Source organism: Giraffa tippelskirchi, chromosome 5 (genome assembly GCF_054371585.1).
Source record: "Giraffa tippelskirchi isolate mGirTip1 chromosome 5, T2T-mGirTip1v1.2.pri, whole genome shotgun sequence".
Classification (NCBI taxonomy): Eukaryota; Metazoa; Chordata; class Mammalia; order Artiodactyla; family Giraffidae; genus Giraffa; species Giraffa tippelskirchi.
In genome coordinates, this window is record NC_137279.1 from 172,142,934 (window position 1) to 172,164,048 (window position 21,115).

General features: G+C 36.2%; 1 protein-coding gene and 1 non-coding gene across 9 annotated transcripts in view; one reads left to right on the top strand and one right to left on the bottom strand.

The window, feature by feature from the left end:
• Window positions 1–21,115, top strand: part of SPATA6 (spermatogenesis associated 6) — a 152,722-nt gene that overhangs the window by 115,731 nt on the left and 15,876 nt on the right. For all 8 annotated transcript variants that reach the window (XM_081485159.1, XM_081485157.1, XM_081485158.1 and 5 more), the window contains one exon: window positions 18,804–18,895. In XM_081485159.1, the coding sequence (XP_081341285.1) occupies window positions 18,804–18,895 (92 nt within the window). The remainder of the gene's footprint in view (window positions 1–18,803; window positions 18,896–21,115) is intronic.
• Window positions 5,473–5,579, bottom strand: LOC145508033 (U6 spliceosomal RNA). Its single transcript, XR_014055303.1, has one exon. It is a non-coding gene; the product is annotated as a U6 spliceosomal RNA (small nuclear RNA).

Here is a 21,115-nt window from a genome sequence, read left to right on the forward strand (position 1 = left end):
GAGTTAGCTATTAATGCATGTTACAACATGATGATCTTAAATTTAGTTTGCTAAATGAAAAAAGCCAGAACCCCAAAGCTATACATTGTATGATTTTATTTATATGACATTGTTAAAATAGCAAAGGTTAGACACAGAAGCTGTTAACTGCAAAGAAACTTGCCTCATGGGAATTTTTAGGGTACAGGCACTGGTTAATATACTGGTGTGACTGATACATGACTTAATGCATTTGTCAAACCTTCTAGGAAAATGGCTGATAGCTGAGAGTAATTTTTATATTTTTAAATGACTTGGTGGGGGGAGACAGAATATTTTACTCTTCTAATAAACATGAGAAAGAGTTAAATTTGTTATATAAAAATTTAAAGTGTGATGTTGACTCTTTTGAAGATTTAATGTAGATTATAATGAACTAGCAGTGTTAAAATTAAAAGACTTGTCTTTAAATTAGCTTATCTAAATTACTTTGAAATATGGTGTTTTGGCTGGATACTGTAAAGCTAAAGCCAAGAAGAACTACATAATCACTATATTCTTATTTGGAAATTACCAAAGTTTTTCTGGAAAGAGCCAGATAGTAATTATTTTGTGTATGTATGCTGTGGGATCTCTGTCATAACGACTCAACTCTACTGTTAGAGCACAAAAGCAGTCACAGACAACACATAAACAAATGATTATGACCGTGTTCCAGTAAAACTTTATCCATGTGCACTAAAATGTGAATTCCATGAAATTTCCATGAAATATTCTGTCTTCCCCCACCTAGTCATTTAAGAATATAAAAATTACTGTCTGCTATCAGCCATACTAAAACAGGCAAAGGGCCAGAATTGTCCTGGGAGCTGTTTGCCCACCCTTGCTCTAGTAGATAATGTGTTTTACACAGTCATATGGATTAACAATTCTGAAAATGCTTTACATTTATATGAGAGTTGGACAAATAAGTAAATTAATTTTGGATAAAATAACCAGGTTTCTCATTTTCAGAAAAAGAAGTTATAAAGAAACAAGATGGATAAAGCTAGAATGAATTCTGTGAAGCTGGATTAGAGTTTGAGAAGACAATTTTAATTCATGTTTCTTTTAATATATACAGATAGATTAATTCAGAGTTATAGATACGAGTATACATGTGTTAGTATACTCACCTATTTTCCTGTCTTTACCCTTTGAAAGGGCCTAGAGGGAGTGGCAACCCAATAGCAATAAGCATACCCAGCTCCCAGATCTAATACTTGTTATTTCTGAATATTTATTTTCTATGAAAATCAACAGGCCTTTTTTCTTGGAGCAATAGTTAATTCTCAGGGTAGAGCCTGAAACATCTTACATGATGAAAAGTGATGAATTGTTCAAAATGTAAGAGGAATAGGGACATATCAAAAGGACACAGGAACAACCTGAATGAGCCCCTCAACTAGCCATTTCTTGAGTAATTTTAGCAACAAAATAAATACCATTAGTACTGAATTATAATCCAGACAATGAAATAAATATCCATGAGTCCACACTGATGTAAGTGAAACAATGAATGAATAATGGTAAGAATGGACCAATCTTCTTTACAGAAGAATCCTAAATAGTTGTTGATATTCCCTACTCCAAGAAATAGAGCTTAATTCTTCTCTTGCTCTTGGGCTGGGCTTGATTTATGTCTAAGAATAGAGCATGGAAAAAAGAAATAATAATTTAGGTGGCGCAGTGGTTAAGAATCACCTGCCAATGCGAGAGACACAGATTTGATCCCTGAGTTGGAAGAGGAAATGGCAACCCACTCCAGTATCCTTACCAAGAAAAATCCCATGAAAAGAGGAGCCTGGCAGATTACAGTCCATGGGGTCACAAAAAGTTGGACACAAGTGACTGACTGACTGCACAAAATTTTGGTGGAGAAATCTGGCAGATGGCACCACCTTATTATCAAAGTGATCAAGATTAACATCACTAGTGATAACCAATGTTGATAGCATGTATCCCTTTATATCAGGGGATGTGAAGGACATGTCTGTGTCATATTGTTCCGCCAAACCCGTAACCTTGGACTAAACATGAGAATACATCAGACAAAACCAAATGGAGAAACTTTGTACAAAATAGCTGACTCTAGTATGTCAAAATCATAAGAAAGAGAGAACACAGAAACTTATCACAGATTGGAGGAAACAGAGGAGAAACGATGACTGAATGCAGCACAGCATCCTATTTTGGATCCTGGAACAGAAACAGTACATTATTGAAAAAACTGGTGAAATCCAAATAAAGTCTGTAGTTTAGATAATAGTATTGAACTAATGTTAATTTCTTAGTTTTGCAAAATTTACTCTGGTTACCTGACCTGCCTCTTGAGAAACCTGTATGCAGGTCAGGAAGCAACAGTTAGAACTGGACATGAAACAACAGACTGGTTCCAAATAGGAAAAGGAGTACGTCAAGGCTGTATATTGTCACCCTGCTTATTTAACTTCTATGCAGAGTACATCATGAGAAATGCTGGGCTGGAAGAAGCACAAGCTGGAATCAAGATTGCCAGGAGAAATATCAATAACCACAGATACGCAGATGACACCACCCTTATGGCAGAAAGTGAAGAAGAACTAAAGAGCCTCTTGATGAAAGTGAAAGAGGAGAGTGCAAAAGTTGGTTTAAAGCTCAACATTCAGAAAACTAAGATCATGGCATCCAGTCCCATTACTTTATGGCAAATAGATGGGGAAACAGTGTAAACAGTGGCTGACTTTATTTTGGGGGGCTCCAAAATCACTGCAGATGGTGACTGCAGCCATGAAATTAAGAGACGCTTACTCCTTGGAAGAAAAGTTACGACCAACCTAGATAGCATATTAAAAAGCCAACAAAGGTCTGTCTAGTCAAGGCTATGGTTTTTCCAGTAATCATGTATGGATGTAAGAATTAGACTATAAAGAAAGCTGAGTGCTGAAGAATTGATGCTTTTGAACTGTGGTGTTGGAGAAGACTCTTGAGAGTCCCTTGGACTGCAAGGAGATCCAACCAGTCCATCCTAAAGGAGATCAGTCCTGGGTATTCATTGGCAGGACTGATGTTGAAGTGGAAACTCCAATACTTTGGCCACCTGATGCAAAGAGCTGACTCATTTGAAAAGATCCTGATGCTGGGAAAGGTTGAGGGCAGGAGGAGAAGGGGATGACAGAGGATAAGATGGTTGGATGGCATCACCGACTCAATGGACATGGGTTTGGGTGGACTCTGGGAGTTGATGGTGGACTGGGAGACCTGGTGTGCTGCGGTTCATGGGGTCGCAAAGAATCGGACACGAATCAGCGACTAACTGAACTGAACTGACTCTGGTTATATGAGATGTTAACATTAAGAGAACTTGGATGAAGCGTGACATTCCTGTGTACAAGAAGTCTTCATCTTTGCAATTTTTCTCTAAATATTTTTTAAAAGCCTATTGAGTTCTTCATTTTCAGTCCTTTTGACTTTTACCTGAGAGTCGGTGTGATTACAGACCCCTTCCTGCTCATGTGAATACATGCACAGCCACCCAATCATGTTCAACTCTTTGCAACCGCATGGACTGTAGCCCACCAGACTCCTCTGTCCATAAAATTTTCCAGGCAAGAATACTGGAGTGGGTTGCCATTTCCTACTCCAAGGGATCTTCCTGACCCAGGGAGCAAACTCACGTCTCTTGTGTCTCCTGCATTGGCAGGCAGATTCTTTACCACTGTGCTACCTGAGAAGTCCCTTCCTTCTCATAGGTACTATTTATAACGCTCGTCTTCTCAGGCAAGATAGCAGAAAATTCTTTCTGATTTTCAGAGACTTTTTGCTGAGCTTTTTGTCCCTTCACCCTGTATAGTTTCAGATATTCTGCAAGTATATTGAGTAACAGTCGACTCAGTTTTGCACCCAGTGTGTCTCATTGAGTTTTGGCCTCTCAGAGTTTCAGTTTTATCCACTGAACATAGTAAGACTGCCAAAACACTGCTGGTTTGTTTGTCCTCCAACAGTGGACCTGTGACAAAGCATACTTTTCTCAACTTTTTGTTCTGTTCTCAGAATTCACAAATGCCCCTAGGAAAATAACAGCTGCAGGCTGTTAACTCACCCCTCCCCTCAGGAATCTTGGCACTACTTGCAGTGTTGTTTAAGCAGCTTTCTAATGCCTTTAAACAAAAGCGATATAAGTATACATATACATGCACATACACATACACACACACACAAACAACCCCTTCCTACTCGAAAGTAAAAGACCTTAGCATCACTTCTTTTAATTATTTTAATTTGTCTTTGTCCCTGACCTGCCTTTCTTGAGTGGAAGGTAGTAAGGTTGCTCATGTTGACTTACATGGTATACTAAATCTCAGTATCTTAAATTGTTTTACATTAACAGCAATCTGAACACAAGCTCTTCAAATTAGTCTTATTTTTTTTTGCCTCTGTTCTTTCTTGTAGTGTATATTGAACATTTTCATCAAGTATCTGCATCCTCTGTTGCTTGGACTATGCAAAGCACTGGGGATATTTTCATGAAATCAAATTTTCCATAAGGAATTTATGTAATTCAGTTATTATTTTTAAACCAAAAAAGAAATATAAAAGATTAAAAAAGTAGTGTGGCACAGTATATGATGAAGGATAAGAATAAAAAGCATAAGCAGGAAATGTTATTGTTTTTCCAGAGAAAAACTGGAATTGGTTACATAGGAATAATAACTTTATTAAACATTTACTGTAGGCCAAGCACCATGCATGTATTTATTATTACATTTTATCCTCATAATAATTTTACAAAGTGAGTGCTATTAAGAAGTACTATTTCATAGATGAGAAATTGAGCCTCAGAAAAGTATGACTTCTATATAAGGTCACATAGCTATTTAGGATGATTGGAGCCAAGATTTAAATTTATATTAATACTCTTTGATCTTGAACACTAAGCTCTAAGAATACATACAATCTTATACATATATCTAACAATATGCCTAAGCATAAACATGTGAAAACATGCAAACACAAGAGCCATGTTCAGAAACAAACAGCAACATACCAGAGACTCACATTGCAAACTATACACTAAAACACACTCCCTAAATACAGATCAGGCCAAAGCCCATGTTGATCCTATTTGAAAGATACTCACAGACAAAGCTATACCATCTTGAACACAAACATTAAGTTTTTTGGGTTTTTTTAAAAATTACATCACAAAGAATTTTTTAAAGTAAAAAATAAAAAGTTTTCATTTCACAAAGAATTTAAATATCAACCTCTTCTGGGGCAGTACAAAGGTCCTTCATAAATCCTTAAATGTTTTATTAGCACAGAGGAGAGTAAAACATATTGTATCAGAAATTTGACAATCATTTATAAATGAAGAGAACCCATCTCAAACAAGCTAATGGAAGCTAGTGATCATGAAAGATCCCATTGGAAATAAAACCCAGCTGAGTAAGGAGAAGACTTTTTTTTTTTTTTTTTTTTATGGAACGCTTCACGAATTTGCATGTCATCCTTGCGCAGGGGCCATGCTAATCTTCTCTGTATCGTTCCAATTTTAGTATATGTGCTGCCGAAGCGAGCACAGGAGAAGACTCTTGACATTTTGACTTAAACATTTTTTCAAGAAAATCTAAAGTCATTTCAACAAAGACCCCAGTCCTTCTGCTATAGCGTCTGAACTCCAGTTTCTTGTGCCTTTTGGCAGAAATAAGAATGTGATGTAATCCTATCAGCCTATACTGTCTAGAAATTCATGTTTTTACATAAAACTCATTCTGGAAATTGTGAGATATAATCCAGTTAATGTACAAGGTTCTTGTTGGGCCAAATTGTGGGAAAAACAGAGTAGGAAGCTTAGACTTTATCCTGAAATCTAGGAGTCATGAAGTCAGATGCATTCAAGAGTTAGGGTAGGTGTTGAGTACTGTGACCAACAGAGAAAGTCTGTAACCTCTCTGAATGAGAAAACCACTACTCAGCTCTAGATAAAAGTATTGCCATATAGGAATTCAGGCACAACGTTGCCAGATCTTCCAATTATTTTTTAAAAGTATTCATTTTTATATAAATTTGTTGTCTTTAATTTACATTAAAACAAAACATTTTGTGGGCCAAACAAAGCACATATACCCACTGCTAACTGGCAACCTCTTCTTGTGTGATCAGTGTATAATCAGTGTTTTTCTTAGGAAATGAATTTGATAGCATTAAGTAGTCAGCTGGCTTGCGGAAAGAATGACAATTTAGAGTGAGATTTGTGAAAATAATATAATGAAAGAATAAATCAAGAAGGGTATATGATTTGCCAGGGAATAGTATGGTTTAAATATTAAAATTTTGAAGTTGATTAGTAAGTTTAACAAATTTAATAAATTGCTACTGTATGCCTGCAACTGGGACTGTGTGCTGTTTTATGAAGGCTCTGTCCGGAACCAGTCTGTTCAGCAAGTACTGTTCTATTCCAGTTTCCTGATAGGTTTCTTGTATTAGTAGAATTAGTATATATAACATATTTAGAATGGCCCAGGCATATAGAAAGTATTTAATAATGTTTGCTATTCTTTTTTTAGATCACTTTTCTATGATGATAATAAATTGGAGATTATTATAAGCAACTGAGAAGTCAGTCTCACAAAGGAATAATGAGATTTGTTACTTTTTTCCCCTGAAAAATCAACTTTTGGTTTTATTGGCTCTGTCTTCCACATTTTCATCTCATCTACTTCGTTTAACAATTGTACTTATCTACCTTTTCATAGAACATATTATATACTAAACTCTGTCCTTTCTATCCTTCAATTAGTGTTAGTTCTGTGTATAAGTAATTAATGTGTAATTTCTTCCCACTGTGCCTGAATAGGGCTGATCTGTGTAAACAACAGACCGTTTCAGAAATTATAATGTATGACTTCCAAGGCTAGATCATAAAAGATGTAGAAGTTTCTGTGTTGTTCTCCTATAAGACCACTTACTCTTGGCAAGTCAACTGTCTGTCATGAGGGCATAGATAATTTAATACATTTTTGATCTGTTTTGTGAACATATCTTTTCTGGCATGCTTTTGTCAAGGCTCCTTATTTGGTCTTTTTTTCCCCCCTCTTAAAACTTTTTATGAAGCTTAACCCACTTATGATGATTTGTGTGTGTGAAAATTTATTTTTTCCTTAAATTTTAGAAAGGACATATGATTTAGATTTACTTTTCTAACTTTGTAGCTTGAGAGCTCTTTTTTTCTGTTTTGGTCATTTGTTTGAAAATATGGCAATTTAGATTTCCTGACTTTCTCTTTCCAACTTTTATATAGAATTTTTCTTATTTTAATTGTATTTCCCTGATCAATTTAGATTCTTTTCCCAGATGTTTTTATTCAGTGTAAAGTTTTATCTTGACAGGTGACTTTGGGATGTTAGTTTTGAGAGTTAATGGATCCCAGACTGCTCCAGCCCCTTCAGAATTTACTGTAAACCATTTGTACTCATCACTATGGAAGTAGGAAAACTTTTTCCAGTTTCAGTTACTGTTCTCAAATTGGCCCACTGGTTTTTTTTCCCTTCAACTGAGCTTTTGAGTGAAACTCTTTTGTTATTTTGAAGTTACCTGATTTATACCTAGCACACCTTCAAAATTTAGTAAATACCTTGATAAGGACCTTTTCTGTGTTTGAGGGTCTTCAAGTCTTCAGTTTTACCTCTCTAGCCTAGTGTGTTTCATGAAACAATTCTGCTGGGTGCTCTGTCCCCAAATAACCTTTGCTTGAGCCAGGACCAAGTTTTTTTTATCCTGACTAGTCCAGATTGTTGAGTCTTCAGGTTAAGAATACAGTTCCTCAAGTGTCAATAGTACTTCTACGGATTTTGCTTCTTGTACTTTCAAGGCTTCTTGCCCTGGTATATCTTTATTTCTTAAGCACCATAAGACTGCACTAATACCTGCTCTACTTTTCAGACACTTTTGAGTTATCTGCCTAGCAATCCCATACAGCTTCATAAATCAATAGATGTCATGACTGAGAAACTGGCTGTATGTCAGTTTCATCACTAGTTTCATCACTCCATTTCTCTATAACCATGAAAAGCTTTGTTAGTTTCTCTGCGTCACAGCAATGACCCTTTGTCATAATATAAGCCCTAATTCTTCACCTTTTGTCCATGCTCAGAATGTATAAATGCTTTGAGGAAAAATAGAGGTATAGATCATTAGTCCACTTGTGAAAGATTCTCTCCTCTGAAGTTTTAGTATCTCTAGTCTTCATTGTTTCTGCATCTTTCTAATGTGTTTAAAAAAATGTAAATTTTTATTTTTTTCTGGCTTTTCTAGTTTTTAGCAAGAGCATTGGTCTGCCATGAATTATTCCATCTAACCTCAAAACAACTTCTATATGTTTTTATGAGGTGATTTATACCTCTGTATATTTGGTTTTTCTTGCTGCCTTAGCAAATTATCATAAGTTTGGTGACTGATATTAATTATCTTACATTTCTGTAGACCTGAATTTTAAAATGGGTCTTATGGGGCCAAAATCAAGGTATCTGTTTTCTTTCTAGAGTTTGCAGGGAAGGACCCATTTCCTTACTATTTCCAGCTTCTGGCAACCACCCACATTTCTTGGCTCGTGGCTACTTTCCTCCATTTACAAAGCCAGCAACAATTCCATCTCCCTGACCCTTGATCTTAGTCACATCTCCCTCTGTATAACCATAGCCACAAAAGATTTCTCTGCTTTTAACAACTCATTTGATTACATTGTCGTTGTTCAGTTGCTAAGTCGTGTCCGATTCTTTGTGACCCCCACAGACTGCAGCCACCAGGCTTTCCCTGTCCTTCACTATCTCCCAGAGTTTACTCAAACTCATATCCACTGAGTCGGTGATGCCATCCAACCATCTCATCTTCTGTCGTCTTCTTCTTCTCCTGCCCTTAATCTTTCCCAGTACCAGAGTCTTTTCCAATTGAGAAAAGACTGTCCGCTCCTCACCTCAGCTGGCCAAAATATTGGAGCTTCAGCTTCAGCATCACTCCTTCCAGTGAATATTCAGAGTTGATTTCCTTTCGGATTGACTGGTTTGATCTCCTTGCAGTCCAAGGGACTCTCAGCCTTCTATAGGGTCCAGCTCTCACATATGTTTGATTAGACTGGGCCCACTCAAATAATGCAAGGTAATCTCCTCTTATCAAGATCCTTAACCTTAATCAAATCTGTACAGTCCCCAGTAACATAATCACTGGTTCTGGGAATTAAGGCATGGATATCACTGGGAACCATTATTCTACCCACCAGAATGCCACTAACATCTTCCTGGAATTCCTTTCTCTGGCAATTCTTAAAATATTTTTTCTTTGTCATTTATTTTTAGCAGTTAAATATTATGCACTTATGTGTGGTTTTCTTTGTATTTGTTGTTTGGCATTTATAGAGCCTCTCAAAGAGCACACTTTACACTTGTTCTCTGTTTGCCATGTGTCTCTTAAGGTCTTTTATTTTCATTCCTGGACATTTTCTGATGGGCATGTTTTATATTATGAATATATTTCAATCTGTAACTTGCATATTTGTTTTCTTAATGAGAGTCCTTTTGGGAATACAAGTTCTTAATTTAATGTAGCTAAGTTGCATTGGTACATCGGTTAGTGCTTTGGTTAGCACTTGCTTTACCCCATGTAAGAAAACTTTGGCTAACCATGGTTCTAAAAATATTCTCCTATTTATAAAATCTTTAATCATGTTGCCTTTCACATTAGACCAACAATGCATGTAGATTTGATTTGTATATATAATGTGAAATTTGGATCAAGATTCATTTTATCCTCATATGATTATGATCCAGCATCTTTCTCTAAACAGCCCTTTTTTCCTCACTGTAAGTTCTTGGATCCTGGGTTCTGTTCTGTTCCGTTGAGAGTTTAGATACATAAGTCTGTTTCTGAATTTTCTTCTATTTAATTGATTTAATTGTCTAACTTTGTGTTAATACCATACTTTCTCATTTCTGTAAGTTTATAATAACTGGATATCCTATGGCATAAGTCCATTAGCTTTATTCTTTCTTGCAGATTGCTATGATTATTCTTGGTTCTTTGTATTTTTATCTGCATTCCAGTGTCAACTTGTCAGTTTTAAAAACACTGCTAGGATTTTGATTGGGATTACATTAAATCTGTGCTTTGATTAGAGGAGAACTGATATCTTACCAGTATTGAGTCTTCTAATTCACAAAGGTGATGATTTTAAAATAAATTTAGATCTTTAATTTCTTCCAATTTTGTCATAGTTTTTATTTTAGAAGACTTGCATGTATTTCAATAGGTTTATTCTAGGGATCAAGACAATCCCCAGGGAAAAGAAATGCAAAAAAGCAAAATGCCTGTCTGAGGAGGCCTTACAGATAGCTGGGAAGAGAAGAAAAGCGAAAAGCAAAGGAGAAAAGGAAAGATATTCCCATCTGAATGCAGAGTTCCAAAGAATAGCAAGGAGAGATAAGAAAGCCTTCCTTAGTGATCAATGCAAAGAAATAGAGGAAAACAACAGATTGGGAAAGACTAGAGATCTCTTCAAGAAAATTAGAGATACCAAAGGAACATTTCATGCAAAGATAGGCTCGATAAAGGACAGAAATGGTATGGACCTAACAGAAGCAGGAGATATTAAGAAGAGGTGGCAAGAATACACAGAAGAACTGTACAAAAAAGATCTTCACAACCCAGATAATCACGATAGTGTGATCACTCACCTAGAGCCAGACATCCTGTAATGTGAAGTCAAGTGGGCCTTAGAAAGCATCACTATGAACAAAGCTAGTGGAGGTGATGGAATTCCAGTTGACTATTTCAAATCCTCAAAGATGATGCTGTGAAAGTACTGCAAAGATAGGCTCGATAAAGGACAGAAATGGTATGGACCTAACAGAAGCAGAAGGTATTAAGAAGAGGTGGCAAGAATACACAGAAGAACTGTACAAAAAAGATCTTCACAACCCAGATAATCACGATAGTGTGATCACTCACCTAGAGCCAGACATCCTGGAATGTGAAGTCAAGTGGGCCTTGGAAAGCATCACTACGAACAAAGCTAGTGGAGGTGATGGAATTCCAGTTGAGCTATTTCAAATCCTCAAAGGTGATGCTGTGAAAGTACTGCACTCGATATGCCAGCAAATTTGGAAAACTCAGCAGTGGCCACAGGACTGGAAAAGGTCAGTTTTCGTTCCAATCCCAAAGAAAGACAATGCCAAAGAATGCTCGAACTACTGCACAATTGCACTCATCTCACATGCTAGTAAAGAAATGCTCAAAATTCTCCAAGCCAGGCTTCAGCAATATGTGAACCATGAACTTCCAGATGTTCAAGCTGGTTTTAGAAAAGGCAGAGGAACCAGAGATCAAATTGCCAATATCCGCTGGATCATCGAAAAAGCAAGAGAGTTCCAGAAAAACCTCTATTTCTGCTTTATTGACTATGCCAAAGCCTTTGACTGTGTGGATCACAATAAACTGTGGAAAATTCTGAAAGAGATGGGCATACCAGACCATCTGACCTGTCTCTTGAGAAACCTGTATGCAGGTCAGGAAGCAACAGTTAGAACTGGACATGGAACAACAGACTGGTTCCAAATAGGAAAAAGAGTTCGCCAAGGCTGTATATCGTCACCCTGCTTATTTAACTTCTATGCAGAGTACATCATGAGAAATGCTGGGCTAGAAGAAACACAAGCTGGAATCAAGATTGCCGGGAGAAATATCAATAACCTCAGATATGCAGATGACACCACCCTTATGGCAGAGAGTGAAGAAGAACTAAAGAGCCTCTTGATGAAAGTGAAAGAGGAGAGTGAAAAAGTTGACTTAAAGCTCAACGTTCAGAAAACTAAGATCATGGCATCTGGTCACATCATTTCATGGGAAATAGATGGGGAAACAGTGGAAACAGTGTCAGACTTTGTTTTTTTGGGCTCCAAAATCACTGCTGATGGTGATTGCAACCATGAAATTAAAAGACGCTTACTCCTTGGAAGGAAGGTTATGGCCAACCTAGATGGCATATTTAAAAGCAGAGACATTACTTTGCCAACAAAGGTCCATCTAGTCAAAGCTGTGGTTTTTCCAGTGGTCATGTATGGATGTGAGAGTTGGACAGTGAAGAAAGCTGAGTGCCACAGAATTGATGCTTTTGAGCTGTGGTGTTGGAGAAGACTCTTGAGAGTCCCTTGGACTGCAAGGAGATCCAATCAATCCATCCTAAAGGAGATCAGTCCTGAGTGTTCATTGGAAGGACTGATGTTGAAACTGAAACTCCAATACTTTGGCCATCTCATGCGAAGAGTTGACTCATTGGAAAAGATCCTAATGCTGGGTAGGATTGGGGACAGGAGGAGAAGGGGACGATAGAGAATGAAATGATTGGATGGCATCACTGACTCGATGGACATGGGTTTGTGTAGACTCCGGGAGTTGGTGATGGACAGGGAGGCCTGGCGTGCTGCAATTCATGGGATCACAAAGAGTCGGACACGACTGAGCGACTGAACTAAACTGATTCCTGGATGTCTGATATTTATGTTATTATAAATTGTATCTTTTAAAATTCTATTGTCTGTTGATTCTTGATATGATGATTTCTTAAAATAGATTTTTGTATAGTTATCTTATATCCAGTGATGACCTTACATTCACATATTAATGTTAATAGATGGTAGATTTTGGATATTTTTATATGTAATCATAAAATCTGAAAATAATGACATTTTGTTTCTTCCTCTTTAATCTTTATTCCTTTTATTTATTTATCTTTGCTTATTACATTTCTAGGGTTTCCAGTATCCAATAGAAGTGGTGATAGAAAAGGCATCTTGTCTTATTTGCCATCCAAAGAGAGCTTTCTATCGTTATTGAACATTGAGTGTGATGATTTATGTAGATTTTTTTTGTGAGCATGCCTTTTCAGGTTACAGAAGTTTCTTATATTCTTTATCTTCTAAGAGATTTAAATTATAAATGTGTGAATTTTACTACATTGTATCTATTATGGTGATTATATGCTTTTTTCCTTACTTTAATGTGGTAAATTACTTGATTTTCAGATGTTAAACCATACTTGCATACTTGGAAGAGAATTCTTGTCATAATTTTTAAAAAACATATCACTAGTTTCAATTTGCTGGTATTTTTCCTAGGATTTTTACATCTAAATTAATGATAGTGTTTGGTATGTAAGTTTCCTATCTTGTGGTGTCCTCCTCAGGGTTTCGCTTGCCTCATAAAAATGAGTTGGAAAATATTACCAACCATTCTCTGAAAGAGTCTTTGTAAGATTATTTATTTCTTAAATGTTTTAAATAAGCCCATCTTTGACAGTTCTTAATAATGGATTTAATTAGCTAATTACTCTGGCCAGAAAAATCTTTGTATGATTTTAGCCCTTTTAAATTTTTTGAGCCTCGTTTTAGAGTCTAACATAATATGGTCTCTTTTGGAGAATTGTATAGAAGAATGTATATTCTTCTATTGTCTGATATTGTTCAGTAGATGTCTGTTAAGTCTCGCTGGTTTATAGTGTTGTTCAGGTCTTCTGTTTACTTGTTAATCTTCTGTCTGATTGTACTGTCCATTGCTGAAAATGAGGTGCTAAAGGCTCCAAGTAATATGCATCAGGAGTTTCTCATTCTCATTTGTATTAGGATTCTCCAGAGAAACAGAAGAAACAGGACAGGTGTGTGTGTGTGTGTGTGTGTGTATAACAGAGAGAGAGAGAAATTTTAAAGAATTGACTCATGTGATTGCAGAGGTTTAGTCTGATGGTCAGTCAGGTGGATACTCAGCAGAGAGTTTATAGTTCAAATCCAAAGGCAGTCTGCTGGTGGAATTCCTTCTTGAGGGGAGGTCAGTCTTTGTTCTATTAAGGCCTATTATGGAGATCAGTCTGCTTTATTTAAGATCCAGTGATTTAAATGTTAATTTCAATGAGGCCTGTGACTCCAAAAGGGAATTTTTGTGCATGACGTTAACTGGCCTAAAGGGTATCCAACCAGGCCTGTGGCCTCTTAAGACCATAGCCTCTAAATTTCTGGGTTAACTTGTCCAAAAAAAATTTTTAATAAGTAAAAATAGGATTTCAAAATCAAGCACTTTTAAGTCTGGCCCCTCTCTCCTCCTCTTCCAGCTTCCTTCCAAGATGGGCTTTCTGGGTACCTAGTCGAGGGCTACTGACCCTGCTTGATTTCTGCTTCAGGACAGGGATGGGGAGGAGAGAGGAAAGTGCGTCCCTGATTATCGCTTACATTCCGACTCTGACCCCAGGCAGCTGGGCGCACATGAGTGAGGGATAAACCCAGCATGAATTGTGTTTTCTTATCTGACTGAGAATTTTCCTTTAAAGATCATTTGTGGGGGAGGGATGTTGATAGGGGGCATGTCTGAGGTTTTTTTTATGGTGAGTCTTGATTTTTCACACTATGTTTAATCATCAGTGCTTTAAAAAGCAGAGTCCTGTAGAGTCCTGGGAATTAGGTTCCGTGGCACATTGGGTGGGAGGCAAAGGTCATGTCACCTGGCCATGTTTTACCATCTGCATGTGGGCTCTGGCCTCCAGGACACCCAGGAGGGATTCACACACCCCAGCACTGGGACAGGGGGAAACCCACTGCAGCTGGGCCAGCCTGTGTTTTCATTTCAAATGGGATAGTTTTTGTTTTTTTTTCAATAGGGAGCCATACTTTTTTTAAAAAAAGTTTGAGACCTGAGTGCAATTTCTAATTGTACCAGATGATAATGTTTTAAAGCTATAACAATGTTTAAAATGTTTACCTTTTTGTGTTTCATTATTTTAACTGTTCTTTTATCTATTGTTGTATGTGGACTGGGATATTTTGTTTCTCCTCTTAGCATTTGTTTCTATAGCCAGAAATAAAATTATATATTAAAGAAAAAATAAATGTTAATCTCAGCCATAAAAGGCCCACAGATATATCAATAATAATGTTTAACCAAATACTGGGCACCATGGCTGATCCAATTTGACATAAAATTAACCATTACACATGCTTTTCCACACTCTTCCTCCAGAAATATGTCAAAGTTAGCATTTAAGTGTTCTTTTAAGTGGTCTTCCCTTTAGAATTTGTTATCCCCTATTATACTTACAATATAAACCAGTTTATAGAATTAGAAAAACCTGGTTCAAGGCCAGCTCTGCAACTTCTTATCCTTGTGACTTTGAACAACTCTAACTAAATTTTCTCTATATTATGATTTAGGAATTTAAATCCATTAATTGTCCAGGGTGATAATGCAAATTAGTACTAATAGTTAAATTCTGTTTGAATTCTTGTCCTTGTACACAATTCATTATAAATAATGTTTTGACTTTGATAGCAATAAAACATATCTTATAGGTATTTTAACTATATGTGAGAATTTCATTTGAGAATGACAGGTGTATATTTTATTAAATACTGTTTAATGAGTGAGATGACTACCGTTTTAGTTGTGGCTTTATCTTAGAGTGTTGAGCTACTTTTGTCCTAAGTTTTTCAGTTTGCAAGCATGAGTAGATACCTTTTATTTCTTTGTTCCAGGGTTATTCTAAGTATGATGTCAGTTGCATGTATAAGATAGTGATCATCGATGATGGGAACCTTAAGAGAATCTTTTAACTTACTGCCAGTTTTAGGGAAGGAGAGCCCACAGCTTCTTTTAACAAAGTGTCATTTTATTAATGACTTTTGCTGAAAGAAAAATTTTTTCTTCATGGAATTCCCGAAAAAGTTTCTTCTGGGTTAAATTATTACAGAATACCCTCTTAAAAAACTAACTGAATAGATATTAGCTGAAAGACTTTGGGCTTAATTTTCATATAGGGGAATAATCTAATGGCTTAGAGTGGAGATTTTTCTTTTATAGCCCATCTTATTTGCATTGTAGCAGACAAGATAATGTAAATGAAGTTAGATCTGGTTTTAAATTCCAGCTCTGCCACTTAATAACTTGAATCTTTGGGTAAGTTATTAATTTTTCAAAGTTTCAGTGCCTTTTTTATAAGGTTATTGAAGGCTTACAAGATATTCATAGGAGAAGTACCTAATTCAGTCCTAGATAGCTTGAAGGCACTCAGCAAATACTGGCATCATTCATCTGTGTTTACATGTGGGCAAATGGGAATGTTGATGAGGAGTAAGAAGGGAATCCCTCCTCCATGCCCCAGAACCGAATTTTTCTGGCATTGATAAGACTGATACATCTCTTCAGATACTTGCTTTACTCATAGTTAATAGCTTTGGATAAAGCATGTTGTTTGTTGCCTCTTTGCTTTTTCACAATTTAATCTTTAAAAAAAGCCTGTAAGGATGCTTGTAAGAGATATGTATGTGTTTGAATATGTATGATAAATGTCCCAAAATACAGTCTTAAAATTTCAAAAGAATAGCCATGAAGGCCATATAGTCTTTTTGTTTCTTGGGGCAGAATTTCCCTCCCTGAACTCCTTGGTTCTAGATAGGTATCAGTGCTCTATAGGAATAGCTTTGGTGACTGTGATCTTACTCCCTCTTAAGACTGCCATTCTGGCTTCAGAATGCTCTGTTTATTAGAAAGATCTTTTTCATTTTGTCCTTTATTGTATCTCATAATAATTCTACCTGTTGATCCATTCTACTCACATATATTCACAGAATAAACTGATCTTATTTCATGTATAGCAGGAATCATGTTTGAATCATCTTTCTGTCCTCAGAGTCTAGGATAGTAAGTGTGCTGTGCATGCTCAGTCACTCAGTCATGTCCACCTCTTTGAGACCCCAGAGGCTGTAGCCCACCAGGCTCTTCTGTCTATGGGATTCTCCAGGCAAGAATACTGGAGTGGGTTGCCATTCCTTTCTCCAGGGGAGTCTTCCCAACCCTGGGATTGAACCCGTGTCTCCTCAGCTCAAAACAGGGGTATTCTTTAATGAATATTTGAGATTCAGATCTTGAAGGCAGTTCTGTATTTTTTCATACAAAAACTTCTAAAATTCAGTCTACGTTTTTATTACTTCTGGTCAAAAATTTTTTTCAACTGTATTGACAAAGTTAAACAAGGAATATTGATTTATGTTTATTTCTGATATCACTTATTATATAATCTAGAAATGAGTAAACATTATTTCTTTTATTTCTTGCACTTTCTTTTGTAGTGTTTTTTGTACTCACTACTGGCAATAACATCTTCTGTGATATTAATATAGTATATACTCTTCTTCACTGATTTATCCGGCTGGATAAAAGTAAGCAACATCCATCTATATAGTATTTAAGAAAAAGATATATATATGATAATAAGGAAAAGTTGGAAATAAAAGTACAAATACATATCATCCAAGCACTAACTATTATAGCTATATTAAAAGTAAACCAAAAAATGTCAGGGGAAAAAGCATTAATAGAAATAAATGGAATTACTTCATAATGGTAAAGTGCCCAATTCACCTGGAAGTTATAATAATTCTAAATATATGTTCACATTTTCTGTGATTTTTAAACTTGTTCTAGTATTTGTTGCTTACGTTATTTACTTATTCGTCTGGCTGTGTTGGGTCTTAGCTGTGGCGCACAGAACCTTTGTTGCATGATGCTGGATCTTGCCTCCCACGGACTCTCTAGTTGTGATGTGTGGGCCCCTGAGTGCCCAGGGCTTCAGTAGTTGTGACACGTAGGCTCTCTAGTTGTAGCACACAGGCTCCAGAGCACATGGGCTTCAGTTGCTGCAGAATGCGGACTCTCAAGTTCTGGTGCATGAGCTCTGGAGCATGCTGGTTCAGTAGTTGTGGCACATGAGCTTAGTTGCTGCACAGCATGTGGGATCTTAGTTCCCTGACCAGGGATCAAACTTGCATCCCCTGCACTGCAAAGTGGATTCTTAATCACTGGACCATCAGGGAAGTCCCTACTTTTTTTTAACTGAATGCTCTCTTCCCAATTAATTTCATGCCATCACCAAATTTTTAAAATCATTTTTCTTCAAAATCATTATTCAACAAATTTCTTACATAAAATGAATGAATACCATATCAATATTAATCCTTATAACAGTCTATTTGTGCTTACTAGTTCAGTTCTATTTCTGTTCCTATTTGACTACAGAATAAGGGTATTATTCAATAGTTGAGAAAGATATTTGATACTGAATTATATAAAATTAATATATGTAACAGCATCGCTACGGTGAATGACATAGTTTACAAAAAAGCTATCTCTTTAGAATTCTTTTCTTCTGCCTTTGAGTGGGTCTGTCAGGAATAAAGAAGAGGCTGGCGGAGGAGGAAGAGCCGTATGTTTTGATTCCAACTACTCTGCTTTCGTTTTCTCTTCTCATGGTTTGTTACTGCATTTTGGCATATGAGTAATAAAGCTAACTCACTTCTTTGGGAGGTCATAGGTATGTCTAAATGCTTACATCTACATACTTTTCCCAAATACTTATTTTTCAGAGTGTAGGTATAATCTTTTTAGAGTCCACATAACAGTATGTGAACTATCACTTGCTGCACATTTTATTATGTATCTTGACACAGTATCCATTCCTAATCATTCACTGATGCAAGAAACATCTACTGTGCGCTAGTCTTTGATAAGCAGAGTAAGTGATACTGTCATAGAAAAAAGCTATATTAGTTTTATTTAACAGAATAATAAATTCTCACTTACCTATTTGTTTCTTTCCCTAAGAAATTCAGCATTTAATTCAGTCTCTTGCATTGGGAGAGAGGGATCACAATTACCAACGAAACATGGGTGTCATTTTAATTATAAAATAAATTAATGGAAATCTTTAAATTTTTCAGGATGAGCGAGACCCAGAGAAAGAAGATGAACTGGAACTGAAAAGAGGTCTTTTATATAGAGACTCTGCCTATGACAGTGACCCAGAGTATAGGTATGAGCTTGACTAATTCAGTGTACAGAGATCTTCTCATAGTTAGTATCTCAAATAACCTCGTTTTTAATCTGCAGGATTTGTGGCAAATTTATGTATTTATTTATTTACTTATTTATATTTTATTTTAGCTATATAAAATCCTAGTAAAATATTTTAATGTTTGCATTACTGAAAATTTTCATTGAAAGCAGATATGGTCAGTTAATGGTGTTTCCTTTCTTTCTACTTAAGATTTACAGTGTATTTGGCTGCCTTGCAAATCCATATAGTCCTAATTTATTTCAGGATGTATTAACTCTCATCCAAACAACAGGTTTCATAATTTTTATCCATAAGTAAGCTAAATTATTTCAATTTATTATAATTTAAAAATTATTTTTCAATAGTATAGGAGAAACTCAACTCTTCTAGCCTAAAATTTCAGAAATGTTGTAGTAATAATAAAATTTTTGCAAAATTATGCTAACAAATCTCATAAAGACTTTTGAAAACTCTGTGTTAATTGCCATTAAGTGTGGTGTTAAAAACTGAATGTGTAAATTGTGAGTTTATATAACTAAAATTTCTCTGAGTCTGTATGACTGATTGATGCTATACCACTGATTACTATGTCTTCCACCTTCCTGAGTTTTCTGAACAAGTGTTAAGAAAAAAGTTCCGGATAATGAAATATGTTTTATTGCTAACCAGAGATATGGACTGAAATCTCTGATGTTTACCATGGTAGGCTCGTGTAAGCATTTCATGAACATGTGAGGACTTTTCCTTGTGTTCATTACACAGAATATAAATGTGAACTCCTATCCAAAGTTACTGCTTCCCAATCTTAGAGGAATACACTACTTTCCTTCCCTCTCACAAAGGAAGGTAGTGTATTTTAAGTGAGTTTGAAGAAGAAGCAATCTAAACAGGAAAAGGAAGGTTCAAGAAAGTGCATACCTTGGGAAGAATTTTTACCTTTTATTATTGTTACTTAAACTTCTATTCCCTAAGTTATTGTCATATGGATTAGCATTCCAATTTTGTGTTCTATATCCACATAATTAATTCTAATTTGGGTAAGAAGTGAGTAGGATTGATAAAACAAAGGGTCTGATTTTCAAAATTTTATATGCATGATATGCTTCTAAAAATATAGATTTATACTTTCTACTTCCACAGATTCTGGTTCCTTATATATAGGAGTGAGACCTAGAAATTAGCGTTTTTAAAAATATTGTACATGATTCTAATGCAAGTAATATAAGGACCATATTTGGAAAAGCACTTGTTTCTATTTAAAGTTTGCCATAAACCTTAGTATTGGTTCTTTTTCCAGTTCACAGGCAATGTTAATGGCTAAGCTTTAGGTCACCTGAGACTGTTTTAGTACCTCTCCAGTGAGAGAGTTAAGCAGAGCATCAGGAAAGTTCTGCTGACACATTTTTAAGATTACATTATACTCCTTGCCTCTTCTCTTGGACCCTTCGGACATAATTGGAACAATAGGATGGTAGTAATGCTTCAAGACATTTTATAAGAGTACCTTTGTTATTAGCTCCAGAAGGTACTGAACTGATCATGATATTATTTGTTTTAGCCCCAAGTTATATAATAGGCCAAAAAGTCACTCCCATTCTACTTTCCATCTCAAAGATGAGGGAACCACACTCAAAGTAATTACCCACTTGCTTGCCTTAAGGCTTCTCTCAGCAGAAGTCAAGAGGGAGCTTGAGATCTTGGCCAAAATTACCCCTCTGCAGACATCCTGACACCGAGGTCAAGGGGAAGTCCACATGGACCTGTGGAACGGCTGAGCGAGGATCGCAGCAAATCCTCTCCTCCAAAAGCAACAAAACTGGGTGGAATTATCAAAAACAACGATTTAAGGACTATGGAAATTGACCAAAAACTAACAAATTGAGAAGCATTTATCAAGAAAATCTACTGAAGTTCTATAAGAGCATTAGGAGTCTATGCCATTTTCCTTGGAGCTCCAAGGCCCACCCAGACCTCCAGATCCTTGGCACTAAAGTTCTGGGGCAGTCATGCCAAAAGACAGGCAGTTCCTCTTCCAGAGGGGACTGACTTTATATGGAGCATAGCATAAGAAATAACATGTGTAGAGGGATTAATAGAAACAATAATGATCCTACTGGCAAACAGTAAGGGAGCACTTGAAATCTTACTTACTGTTTAATGGACAGACAATAAAAATCCAGGGACAAGATAGCCACA